Source organism: Gymnogyps californianus, chromosome 14, assembly GCF_018139145.2.
Source record: "Gymnogyps californianus isolate 813 chromosome 14, ASM1813914v2, whole genome shotgun sequence".
Lineage (NCBI taxonomy): Eukaryota > Metazoa > Chordata > Aves > Accipitriformes > Cathartidae > Gymnogyps > Gymnogyps californianus.
In genome coordinates, this window is record NC_059484.1 from 2,199,176 (window position 1) to 2,213,034 (window position 13,859).

A 13,859-nucleotide genomic window follows, 5' to 3' on the forward strand; every position below is an offset into this window, starting at 1 on the left:
GACGGGGCTCTGAGCAACCTGATCTAGTTGAAGACATCCCTGCTCATTGCAGGGGGGTTGGACTAGATGACCTCTAAAGGTCCCTTTCAACCCAAACCATTCTATGAAACAAAAACAATGACTACAATTGCCTCAGTGACAAAATTTCATGTTTATTTCTGTGATGCATGACTAAAGAGGTTTGGCTACTACGGGCATTCAGCAAATGTTTCCGGGCTGAGAGGTAACCAAAATATTATTTTAGTTCTTCTGCTGGTTTTAATCAACAAGGTCTAAGAAATTTGACTTTTTCTTCTTTCTTAGTCTGCTAAAAGGACGAGACCAAAGACTTAAATATACACAAAAATCATTTGAGACCTTCTGAATTGGCAGCACAAGAAACAGCAGCTAGGAGCTGAACAGTGACCAGAGGGGAATATATCTTGAGTTAAATACATACTGGGGAGAAGACCTTGTAACACAAACACTTCCAATACACACACAAGCAAAACTGAAGTGGTATTCTCTACTACCAGGACATCAAGACACTAATAAATCTTCCTTCTAAAAAACCAAAGTATTTATTTTAAACGCTGTTCAAGTAACTTACCCCTGTTTTCTCCCAGCAGGCTCTACTACTTGTATGTTGAGTACTCAAGCAAACTAGACACAAAAGTGCTGTTTTTCTTTTCCACCAATCCTTACCCCTAAAGAGTGTGCAGAGCATCCACTGTTTGAGATAGGTGCATTATGCTTTATGCCAGTTTAAAAAAGCAGCCTTATTTCATAAAAAGTCTTGAAGTAAGTGGAAAAGGTTCATCCATCAAGAAGGTTCTTAAATAATGAATGGGTCATAATTCTTTACAGTCAAAAGCAATTAATTTTCTGTATTGTAATCAGGAGAATAAATCTGGAAAAATCCATTCTAATGGCTCTGAATCTGTAGGTAGTATTGCAGCTGAATTTTTAATCTTAAAATACAGGAGCAATAACGACTTCTGCTGTTTAAACATACAATCTCCTACCACACAGAACAGCTTGACTGCATATTTAATAGGTAGAATGGGTTTTGTGAGACCGCGTAAGATTAAAGACAGCACTAGATACAGGAAATGCATTTCAAGTAGAAAGGTCCTTCCAAGATACTTCTCAACTGTATAGCTACAAAAATTCTTGAAATATCCTTTATGAAGTGTACAAAATACTGCAGAAAAGCTTATTGCAAAAAGTAGTTTTACTTATATGTTTGCAAAGAGCTAAAAATATTGAGATGAGTGTTAACACAGAATCCAGTTTAACCCTACAACAAGTATTCTTATTAGGATGCACTTGCTCTCTTCCCTTTAACTAACTCCTAAATAATCCATCACATATCCAGAACCTCTGCCTCAAAAGCCATGTGCTGTTAGCTGGGACTATCAATTTCTGCCTTCAAATAGATTGCTTCAACACTGATACCACCTTAAGTTTCTAATCTTTCAGAGAAGAAAAAAACTGTAAAAATTAATAGAGCTCTTAGTAAAGCTAATAATGGCACAATCTGTTCACAGTGAGAACATGGGAAAGGGGACAGGGACACAGACTACAAGTGAGTTTCCATCTCTAAAGGCACCACACAACAGTTAACAAGGGGAAAACACATACGCATTCCCCTGCACTGCAGACACGTTCAGAAGCTTTGTTAACAGTCTCTGCTTTGAGTAAGTCAAATTTTAGCTACCCAAGCCAACTCACCTGACCCAGAATGGAGTCACACAGTGAACATCCTCAGCACGCACCTATCAAAGGATGCAAGCCAGGAACAAACTGCTAAGTTGGGAACACCAGACAGCGGGCCATTCTGCAAGCCCCCAAGTCTAACCGTATACCTCTCATTTAAAGAGCAAGAGATATTAAAGCATCATCTATGATGTCCTCAGGATAAAACAACATGCTTCAGTAAAAACGTGGAACTACTTATTGATCGAGTCTAGCCCTGAAGCATGCCATCCCCAGATGAACAGCAACATCTGTTGTACCGAGGTCTACAGAGACTTAGGATTAACTCCATGCTTGAAATTCTGGTTGAATAATTTAAAGGTTAAGGAATTCCTCCTCAATCTTTCCAGATAGTCCTGAAGATGGAAATAACTGTGTTGCTGCTTCCAGGTAGGACAGACACCTAGCTCGGCACCCGGGGAGCAGACGACCACTGCAAGGCAGACCCAGAGCATAGGCAGCCAAGTTTGGTAACTCCTAACGACAGCTGAAAGCTCTATAGGTACCAAGTGTATACCTTTAGGGTTCAGGCCTTCAAGAATTTAACAGCCACAGGGCAGGCAGGAAGAGAAAGGCATCTCTAGTTTATATTCTTCTCTATGGACGACCGATTTAGCTCTGGGACATCTATCAGCACCATGGCAGCTGTGGCACTTGGAAATAAGAGAGCTTTGACTACACAACATGCAATTAGCATCCAGTCCTAAGACACCAGAAACTTCAAAAAAGGCTAGAGGTTAAACATTTGATTAGGTTGAACCACAAAAAAAAAAAATACAGTAAGCTTTGGCAGGTACTACATCTCTAACACGACACTACACTCCTGAGCAAAACAAAAATAACAGATACCTTTGACAAGTTACTATAGTCTATAGCAACAGTTTTAGAAGATGTCTGTACATCCTTTACTGAAACTACAAAGTAGCATGCCCAATGTCCCATGTGTAATGAGCTTTTGCCAGGTATTACTCTCCGTCTGTGAGTGGAGACCAAGTCTCTAGACCAGCTAAAATATGTCAGTCCTTTGGATGAGGGACATATGCTGCCCATAGTTAAAATAATTAAACACCCACATAGTCCACCCCGTAACATAGTGTAACAATGAAATCAGGACTAAGGCATTTCAGATATTTACAGACCACATATGCAACTTCTATATACACCTTCAGTGTGGGGAACTACTGAAGAAGTTGCAATGCCTCTTCCAGTCCAAGTTTTGGATTTGTCAGCGATGTAGGTATTTGTTGACAAATCTGAAACTTGGAGAAAACCACCACTTCGTTCCAAATCTGAGAAGTGTTTATGGAATGAATTCAAAGCTCTTGCTCCCATGCTGCAGAGATGTACCCTTACCAGCAGGGACCAGGACAGCAAACACCACCTGACACGCAGCGAGGTTCTTGCACAAAAAGCAGTTGCACAAAAGCAGTAACATTACACGGAGGCCTAGAACGTGAAAGCGCTCAGCACCCTCCTCTAACGCAGCTCAAAACTACTCCAGGACCTTCCCACGACTAACAGCTGTCTGACAGCACGCCGTAAAACACAGCGGACAAATGAAAGTACTGACAAAGTGGAGAACAACTCCAGTGCACCACGCAGATAAATTTCAGGGATATTACCCCTTCATATCTACAACTGTCTACGGACAACAATTAATTTGACAAAGCATGCCAATGAGAGTGTCCAGAGACACATGAAAAAGTTTTATACTACATTCAAATGAGCTGATGCTACTAGACCGCAGACTGCTTTCTTCTTCTTAGTGGGCACTCAATCATTTGAATATACTACAGTAAAGCTGCGTCATCAAAATAGGAACTTTCCAACACCTACTTTTACTGTCCATTTATTAAAAAACAGTAACCTTCATCAGGCAAATTAGTAAGTGATCATCAGCTTTAAAAAACAGTTTCAATTGTTTATGCAAACCTAGCTACGTTGCAGCACATTCTGTTCACTGCAACTCCTCTGACTTTAACCTGTGCTGTTAATAGTCAAGAACAAAACTTCTGTCTGTACTCACTGACCATCAGACACCCACTGGGAACCATGAAAATACAAGGAAACCACTCCAAAAAGATGAGGTTACATAAATAACAAAACAACAAAACCACTTCATTCCTCTAAAACATTAATTATGCACACACATACAATGGACAAAAAATATAATAGAGATGTGACACAGTAAATCCACCTGAAACAATACAAAATATATGCAACCAGTGATCCCGGGGCACTAACTGAAAGCAATATTTAAAAATCAAAAGTGAATCTCAAAAAAAAACACTAATGGGGAAGTTTACCTATAGAAGGCAGAAAAACTTCTAAAAGTTCAGTTTCAAGAAGGGTTTGGGCCTCGGCAGATGGGATTCTCTGCACAGAGACAGTTTCAAGGATACAGATATTATCTTAGTACCAGACTTCTCTGTTATTATGTTAACCAATTGTTTAATGTTATCTTTATCTATAAGTACATCAGCTCTGACCACATCATCTTACCCTAACCTATGTCTGTTAAAATTGTGTGCCTAATACTTTATAACTGCCTTTTTCTGAGCTTTTTGCCCATTACCAGCTGCAGGTCATCTGTCTTGCACTTTGGGTATTTCCTGGTGTCTAAACCTCCAGCTAGTCTAAGTATTGCTCAGTTGCCATAAGCTGATTTAAATGGGTAAACTATGCTGAAAATATTACTAACTTTTATCCTGGAGGGTTTTTTTGAATAATTAGTACATAATGTTTCCTACATTTACTTATGCAAGAGAAATGTTTTAAACTACTGACAGGATTAGGACTAAATGACAAGTCCACATACTTGATGCAGATCGCTCACAGACACAAGGTGAAAAATATGATAGAGAACTGAACAGGTTTCAGTGATCTGAGCCAGGAAAAAAAAAACCCCACACCTATTCTGAGCAGAAGAGAGGACTTCTTTGCGATTATAAAAACAGCTTCTACCAAGGCCATTACACAGCCTGATTTCTATTTTGACAAGTGGTTTGGTTATTTCTTTTCTTTTTTTTAGTGTAATGCAGTTATAATCAGGAAAGGCCTATTTTACTAGTATGTTATCAAAAGCATTCCACTGCCTTTGAAACAGGTATTTCAAATTAGTAACATATTTCCAGTCTCTTCATTAATATATAAAAAACCCACCACACCTCCAAAAGTCTTACTTCCTCATATGAAAGCTATAATTTGCAACTTCACTCTTGCAGTCTCTGTTCCCTAACAAAAAAGGAAAATCAGGAGAACACACAAGTTAATCTTCTTCCAAGTTTCATAACATCTTTTAAGTTTAATGGCAGCTGACCAAAATCTTCAGGACTGCTCCAAGCAAAAACCCATTCCTAATCCCTGTAATTGCTCCAGAATTCCCACTCCAGGGCAATGCTGGGGACAAGCGGAAAATGCTGGGGCTGGTTAGCAGGCGCTGGGGCTGGTTTCTAAGCAGTTCACATCTTAAGGACAATTGAATCTCAGCCATGTGAAGTGACAAATTTCATCCCCAGCCCATGCAGGAACCCAGTTACTAACTTGTATATACATACATCCACACTCCCCTTGTGCTCCAGCTGCAGGGGTAACTAGCAACTTCATTCAAATATCTTCACAGGTAACTGAGCAAGTCCTCTTATAAGCAATGGTGAAATGAAACCTTTAAAATTACTGCCTACTGCTATCAATGTATTATTTCTTGAGGGGGAAAAGAGGTATTGCAACAGGACAAAGTAGGTTTTTTACTATTATTTTCACCTGTGATGAGGGGGAGGAGGGGAAGGGATGAAGAGAGATGTCTGTCTGGTCTGGAAAACAACAGATTCTCAAACATTTTGTACTACTTTTGTACCACTACCAGGTAATGGAGCTACCAGTGTTCTCTTAAGGCTTATTCTTACATCTAAAGAAGTTAACAGCATAGGTTTTATGATATAGAGCACACAAGTTCTATACCTCTGCAACACATTTCCACCACTGAGGCAAAAATACCTATTCATACAGATAAGTAATAGCAGGAAAGTGCCAGAGTGCCGAGAAAACCATCCTGCAACAACATGCGTCTTTTCCTTATGAGCTCAAAAGAAACTGAAATTGGCAATAATACATCATATGCTAAAACTGAGTTTTCATTGAACTGAGTTTTCCTAGTTTCCATTAAATTATGATGCTGGGGCAAAGTTAGGACCCTATAAGCCAGACTTGGACCCAGCATTAACAAAGCAAACATACCTGAAATCTTTTGCAAAACATGGAGGTTTATGTTTCTTGTTACCTTGAACATGTTCTCTAGTTGAGCTCCGGGAGCCAGGCTGAAGGGCTGTAACTTGCACCTGGTTAAGTCTGCCAGGTCCCCACCCACCCTTCAAGCAGCACCCCTCCTCCCCGGAGACCTCCATGAGATGGCACTTCATGCCTAGTCATCAGATGGGAGACAGAAGAGTGTCTAGGCTCTATTATACACAACTCCAGATGTAAAGAGGTTATTTTGCAGTGGGTCTGGCATCCTACTCCTTCAGGAGTCTGCAAGCTTGTATTCCTCTTCTCTTCCCTCCCCACTGTCAGCAGGCAGGGTACGTGCCGGAGCTGGGGCTCAGGAGTCCAGCAACCCAGGTCCAGGCTGCTCTGCTGTGGCCGGTTGTGCCTTCACAGCGCAAGGGTTGACTGGGCAAGTGTCTCCTCCTGGGCCATCCTGGACCACAGCCCCAAGCCCCTGCTCCCACCCAACCCAGCAGACAGCAGAAGAAAACATGCAATGGGAAAGCAGCGAGTCGGCACCAGGCTATAACAAACAGCCTCCACGGTCTTGTGATGTGTCTATGCAGACCCTAGAGATATATCAGAATTGCTGATAAAAGCTCTATTTTAAACCTACAGTGTTTCTTCATGCAGCATACAGGTGAAAATGATGCTGGATCACCCCTGATTGCTGTGCAACCAGGTGAGGCCTAATCCAGGCTGCTCGTGAATGACAACCGAGGAGCTCAAGTTGGGCAGCACAATATTTTGTCAATACTTACAGCTGTTTCCTCACAAGCTATTTTGTTGAATGACGACTAGTTAAGCTAGGCTACAGGTCAATTCATCTCACTTTCAGTATGGCTGGGTAGATGGGAGTAGCAGGATGGATGGGGGAACGTCTCAGAATACCAAATCAGAGGGACAAAACGCTTCTGCAGGAGCCACAAGACAGCTGCTGGGGCTGGTGAGTAATCCGCTACTGCAGAGCCACCTTTACAGGCTTGATTTTTCATTTTGATGTTAATTAGTAACCTTATCTAAAGAATGTCTCAAGTTTTTCCTTTGCAAATTACATGAACTAATAGATATATCCAGAAACATGAAAAGCAGGCTGAAGTTTACACCCGCAGTAATTGTAAGAGCCTTGAAATATTTTAGTTTTTATCATATTTTACAAGCATGTGAAAGGCTTTAGAAATAGAACAACTAAAATTGGAACAACACAGACCCCTGCAAAACTCAAATTAAAAAGAGTGAGCCAAGACAGCATATGCCCTTTCCAAGAGGAAGAGAATGCATTATAAATCTGGGAATAAAGCCACCTAACTCCTGGCAAGACAGCTTGGAGAAACAGATAATAAAACAATCCTACCAATACAGTCATAAGACATTCAAAGCTAGAATTAATGTATCCTTTACTCATTATCAGAAATACAAATAGCTTTAGTTTGTGACAGATTTTTAAGAATTTCCTGTAGGAAGAGATTCAACAGCCTTAACCTGCAATATAGTGACAAAAAACTAGATATGAAGTTGCCTTCAACAGGAAGCAAAAGCCACTAAAACCTGGAAATAGCATCAAAAGCTGACTAACTATCGAGGGACTAGCTACTGAGCACCTCTAGCCTTACCAGCACCAGAAAGCAGAAGTATCTCCTCTCCCTCCCACGTGTGCATCTTAGTAACTTCACTTGCCTCCACAGAAGACAAAATTGCTTGAAACAAGAACACCCTCACTGACCGTGAGGTTGACCGTGAGGTTGACACCGCTGGTTGCCATTAACAAAAGCCAGCAACCTTATTTGCATCACCTCCATTTACCTAAAGCAAGTGACTCACCGAGGAACCGTGCAGGATTAAAAAGGCACTAAAAATGTGGCAGGCATAACGTCATCCTTTACAGAGACACTATCAAGCCATTATTTACTAAGCTAACTAATTAGCCAGCCACCCTTGCAGATAATGAGAATGCATTAAAGTATTTAAAATTCCAGCACAAGCCTGACACATACAAAGTGGCTGCCCTTCTTCAAAAGAAAACGAATGTCAAAGGAAACAAACCATTTAGGAATAGTCAGCACATCTGAGGTGGAGCAGGAAGGCAGCATCACCTATGGTAAGCCTTCTTCAGAAAAACAAAGTAAAACAAAGCAGAGAGCTATGGGATACAGAGGTATTTCACATTTTTATTGTATCAGCCTCTACTTGTAAAGAAATCGTTAGATAGATGACTTAAATTAGCATTAGATAGATGATAAAGCAGCAGCTATTCAAACAAACAGAATTAGTGTACAGAACTGTACAATCTGGCACAGAAACACACAGAAATTGAATGTACTTAAGCTGACAGTGATCTGAAAAACCCAGCTGGTTAAATTCAGTTTCACACCAAGAAATAAGCTTTAACTGAATATACACATCACTGCAGTCTAGTACTGAAAGCATCCTTCCCTTTACATAGGCGCTGCTCCAAAAGTGGGCAATATAACCAGTCACAGAGCAAGTTTACAAAATGCATAAAATAAATTAATCCTTCTACTGGAAGTGACACCAGGAATACTCCCAGGGGATATGAGTTCCCTATGTACTTGATATAGTCCTGCTCTTTCAAAAAGATTTCCTAAAGTCCAGCTGAGAGTACTGATGTTGGGGCGGGGGGCACACAGGAGTATGTTACCACAGCACTACAGAACTGACTGATGAGCACTACAAAACTGACTGATGATAAAAATTTAGAGGAAGTTTGCAGATTTCAGCACGTGTCACCAAAAAGCCAGTTTTACATTCTCTGTGAATTAGTCTTCATGATAGTGTATGGGGGAAGATCAGGACATGTATATTTGCTGCTTAATTACTACCTTTTTCTCTACACACATATTCCTCATATGATCTCCTTATTCATTTTAGTCGCAGTTCCCATAGTAGAGTCCCACAGCATCTGCATATACAGGAGCAGCCTTTTGGGGTGAGAAAAGCTGTGTATGACAACAGCAGTGGGAGATGAGCAGAAGACCACCATAGTCAGGCGAGCCTGGGCAGCAATCTCACCGCAGCTACAACAGAGCCAAGCCTGCTTCAAACCAGCTCTCGCAACACAAGAACATAAACTTAACTTTGCGAAGACCCTGCCTTCCTCAATTAGAAGATCCTGCAGGAAGAAACACGACCATCTTGTAGACCATTAGCTCCAAAGGGGTCAACTGCTCAGGTGCAAGACAGAAGGGCTTTCAACTTTTTTCTTTTTTAAACATTTCAGTTATTTCTGCATTAACTTCTCATTTTCTTGGCTTTTTTCAGTCCAGTGACCTCTAGAATTGGGATTCTTTGACTCCTGGAGAGGTGCCCAAAAACTCATTCTGCCTCTAAGGAAATTCACAATTTGGCATTTAAGGGGAACAGTATCAAATGATATAGCTGCAGTCTTATTTTGTACTTGACATCAGAGCTCTCATGTCACCTTCTTCCCCCGAAATGACTCAATAAAGACAGTCCTCAAAGGAGAGGTTCAAAGGCATAGAGGGAAGAGCAAGCAAGCCCCACGTTACAAATTTTTCCCTACACAGTCCAAGAAGCTGACTGGTGAGGTGGGGAAGATACACACATGAACCCTTTGAAAAAAGGGAAATGAAATTGAAGGCACAGACACAGAAGCCACCTGGGCAATATAATGTAGCCAGTTGCTCAGCCGCTACACAAGTAGAATTAATTGCTGGGGTTTAGTTAAGATGTTTTGAATAAAATTAATGCATACTTAAAAGCAATGCACAGTATTAAGTTAAAAAACATGGGGATAGCATGTAAATGGAGGTGTATGACTTGGGCCACCACTGACATTCACAGCTGTAATTCAACTGCTGGGAAGCTTGAAAAGGAGAAACATCCATCAAGATCTTCCAACACTAGATACAGGACAGACTGTGTGTGCTACAAACAAGTCCCAGGTTATCTTCCTACTCAGGAAACAGGATTTTTTAAAAGCATCTTATACCAATGTTGCTAATTAACCTCTGGAATGAACCTGAAACCTGTCAATACAAATGGTCACAAGTTGATATCAGGAAAGAAAAGAAACTTCAAAATACAGATAAGTCTTAAGCGCATAATGAGGGGTGTCTCAAAGAAGTCGCAGGAAGATACTTCAGGATCTCCAGCACTCCTTAATATTTCTGTGTGTATTTCTTTTAATTTTGAGAGAAATTGTGCGACTACATTCATACATCAAGACAACATAAAAAAATTTAACAGTATCAGAATTATTTGAAGTCTTGACTAGTTTAAGACAGTAAATGCCCTGACTCCCCCAAACTCCCCCTATGTGCAGCCTCACACTGCATGGACAAATCTTAATCTGTCATTATTAAAAAAATAAAAAACCAACCAAACAATCCAGAAAACAAAAAGGTACCTGCCTTGCTTGTATGTGGGAACCTTAGTCCAAAATTTCATCAGCTTAACACAAAGGCAATGAAAGGTACATTTTTTTTTAACGAGTCCATCTTTTAAATATGAGACCAAAATATATTTCCTAAGATGCAGCAGATGAAAGGCAAGCTAGAAGCAGAAAGGGCTAGGTGGCCAGAGAACCCCCCACCAAGGGCACCCACCTGCTGCCTGAACACCTTAGCCTAGCAGAGCTAGTAAATTGGTCTGCAACCACCAAGACTAACCCGTTTGCACCCACAAGAACTGTACCTCATCTCTCTCCAGTTATTCCACTGCACACTCCCACATCACTCGTGTTTCCTTTGCTCCACAGAGATACTCAGCTCTCAAGATACCATACCTATGAAGTTAAACAGTTTCTAAACCAAGAACCTTTTGTTTTCAAAGCCTTTTTATTACTTTTTTTTTTTCCAAAGAGCTACTAGGCTCCATTTTCTAAGTTCTTTCCGCAGGTTTCATAAAGTAACTGATAATGTCAATTCAAGTTATCATATTCAGTAAACCACAGATGACAGCACCTCAGGCGTACATTTCTGTATACAAGAGATTCTGAGCTGAGAAGCAATTTTTTTTTTTCTGGCCACATATGGCAGCAGTAGAGCACCCAATGAATGGCAAAGATCTTTTTTCTTGACAGTCAGAGGTTAACATATATGCAGTATGAGTCAATAATCCAGACAGCTGCACATCATGCAACATTTGCATTCAATCTGAAAAATACACTCATTTTATGAAACGCATAGTTATTTGTGAAAGCAAGCTCAGAACTATGCGACTTTGCCTTTTCACTGACTACTACTAATTTGCAAATGCCCTGTTTTTCCCCTTATGGCCTGATGCCCAGGGAAAACTTTTTTAATTGGCACTGAGGAAAATGCATCTTCTAGTACACCTTTGCAAGGAAGTTCTTGGCCTGAGAGCCTATAGGTTTGCTGTTGTTATTGTAAAGAAACCACTCTTTTAGAGTGCCAATTCAGCAAGAATAATTTTTGAGTATACAGTCTCCAAAGTCATGAAGTAAGTCTTTTCAAATAGCTTTAAGCAAAAGATTTTTAACCCTGGCATATGCAAATTGTCTCTGCTCTGTTTCTCCTCTACCCATTTGCCTCTAATTCCTGTCCCTCCTGCTGAAGAAAAACATGTCCCTGTACAGACCACAAGGAAGCCAAAATTTTCTCCTCTATTTCAACAGCTTTCCAAGATACAGCTTAATCCTCATCCTTTCCTCAGACATGAGAAGGATTAAGTCACTCTTCAGCCTCTATTTACATTCAAGAGGGCTGCCACTACTTGGATAAGCCACAAGCACTAATTATTCTGTATTGATTCAGTTGACTTTCTGGGACAAAGTAGGTCTGAAGCTCCAGGACACATTATGAGCATTACAGAACATCAGCTTTCTTACACAGGATAAAACAGGTTAAGCAAAGAGCACGGTCTAGATATTAAACACTACATCTAGGATAGAAATTCTGGGTTCCCATCAAGACCTCTACTGCTTGCATCGGGATCTATAAAAAAGGTGAAGAGATATTGGAAAGCAAAAAAAAATAGAGCACAACAGGTTTTGCATATCACCGGAGAACTGGAGAGGATATAAGTGGTACCAGACAATAACAGGGACATGTGTGTACACAGACAGCAACTGTCCTCATTCTCTCACTTCATTATCTTCTGAATTCCATCTTGCAGAAAGATAGGAACTTAATCCAGAGTTTGTATTAGATCAAGGCTAAAGAAAAAAGGGGAAGTCCAGGACTTGAGATGCAAGTATTTTGTTGTAATGCAAGAATTGTAGCGTTCCAACTTTGTAATAATTCCATCATCCCTTTCCTCCAACAAGAGAAATTCAAAAGCCCAGTTGTGTGTGTAATACTTCTGCACACTGAGAGCATGATCCTGCTGGAGGCTAAAAGACTGTTTATCCACAGATCAGTAGTCACTGTGCAAGCTTACATGCTCTGTTTCATCTATACTCCTCAATTTTGGCTTTGAGAGAGTACTCAAGTATCACCAAATGGAGCTTCATTAGGGCTGACTATATATTTAATCTTACGTATGCAGAGTTCAAATATTTTCCTACAAAACAGCAGAATTCAAATTGAGTCACAAAACAGAATTTTAAAGCAGAATCCACGCATAGTATATTTATGTAAAACGGTTTACAGCTCAACAAAAGTAAAATGCTGCTAAATGCCAACTGCCGTATCACAAGTGTACACACCTTATTATTTCAGGTCTTCCCTTCCACCAATCTTAAATGTTATTTGATCAACATTAGATTAAGAAAGGTTTGGATTTATAATGTAATATTAGATATGTGTTAACATTGGAGATAGACATATGTCTAACAAGAAAGGAAAAACAGATGTTTCATCAATACAAACCTAAAGGGGTGTGGGAGGAAAGGTGGGATCGGGTACGATGGAAGCCTTCACTGCCACACAAGGTATCTACAGGACTCAATTCTTAAGTTTAGAGATAGCATTAAACCTCAATTCTGCTGCAAACATGAACGGAGTAAGTATTGTAAGAGAGGGCAGAAACCTTCCTTCTTTTACATATATTAAGAGTCTACAACAAAATGCTGAAAAGCGTGGAAAGACTGCAAGCTTGAGTACTGCTGTACAAGACAGTTTAGACTAAGTCCCAGCTACCGTCAAGTCTATTCAATTTAAGAGTTATTACTAGCAATTTTGTGCCAAACAAGCGGCAAAGGCTGAAGGTAGTGAACGGAGAAGAGCAATGATTTAAGATTTCAATAGACTGCTAAGCTTGTGCTGGAACTAGACTTCAGGTGTGAGTGTTGGGCTTTGTTGGGTTTAAAGTAGGCATTAAGCCAGCCATATGCTTCTAAGAAATGCATCCTCACTGCATAGCACAAATGCTGCCTTGGGCCTGAAAAAGTATTCAGGACTTTCAAGCTGTGCCACTTGCATAAATGAATTGGTAGCCTCAGCAGAGGCTGGCTGCAGTGACATTTACCACCACGACAAACAAGTGGAGCCCAGCTGTGCCGCCCTCCCTCCCCTCTGAGGCTGAGCACCCTCATCACAGCGGTTGTTTGGGATCTCTAAACCAGCAATTCCACATGCACATCAGGATGAGCTCAGGGTAACTGCTGGGATGACAGGAAGCTCTGAAGAGCTTTAAAACCCAAAGCTCACAAGGCTGATAAAGCTTTGCATGAGCTGGCTTCCGTTTATTTCCATAGGACCTTGTATTACCACCTAAGAAATAAAAGATCCCAGAATGTCTTCTGAAAACATACCCCATGCTAAGTCCCAAACCAGGACGATACCGGGTAAGCAACCTGGAAGCTCATTTCTGTGGCCCAAAAATGCCTGACTGACACAGTGTGAAATTCTCATCATCTTCATCAGGCTTCACTCCAAGTATGCTGAATTATTTACTCTGTGTCAGCCTGTAAGCAT

General features: G+C 40.6%; 1 protein-coding gene across 2 annotated transcripts in view; it reads right to left on the minus strand.

The window, feature by feature from the left end:
• CTNNA1 (catenin alpha 1) overlaps positions 1-13,859 on the minus strand; it is a 120,672-nt gene that overhangs the window by 67,228 nt on the left and 39,585 nt on the right. The window contains exon 9 of one of the 2 annotated variants that reach the window (XM_050905201.1): positions 3,778-3,780. The exons of the other annotated variant lie outside the window; for it this stretch is intronic. Coding sequence (XP_050761158.1) covers positions 3,778-3,780 — 3 coding nt within the window. The remainder of the gene's footprint in view (positions 1-3,777; positions 3,781-13,859) is intronic. 2 annotated transcript variants of the gene reach the window in all.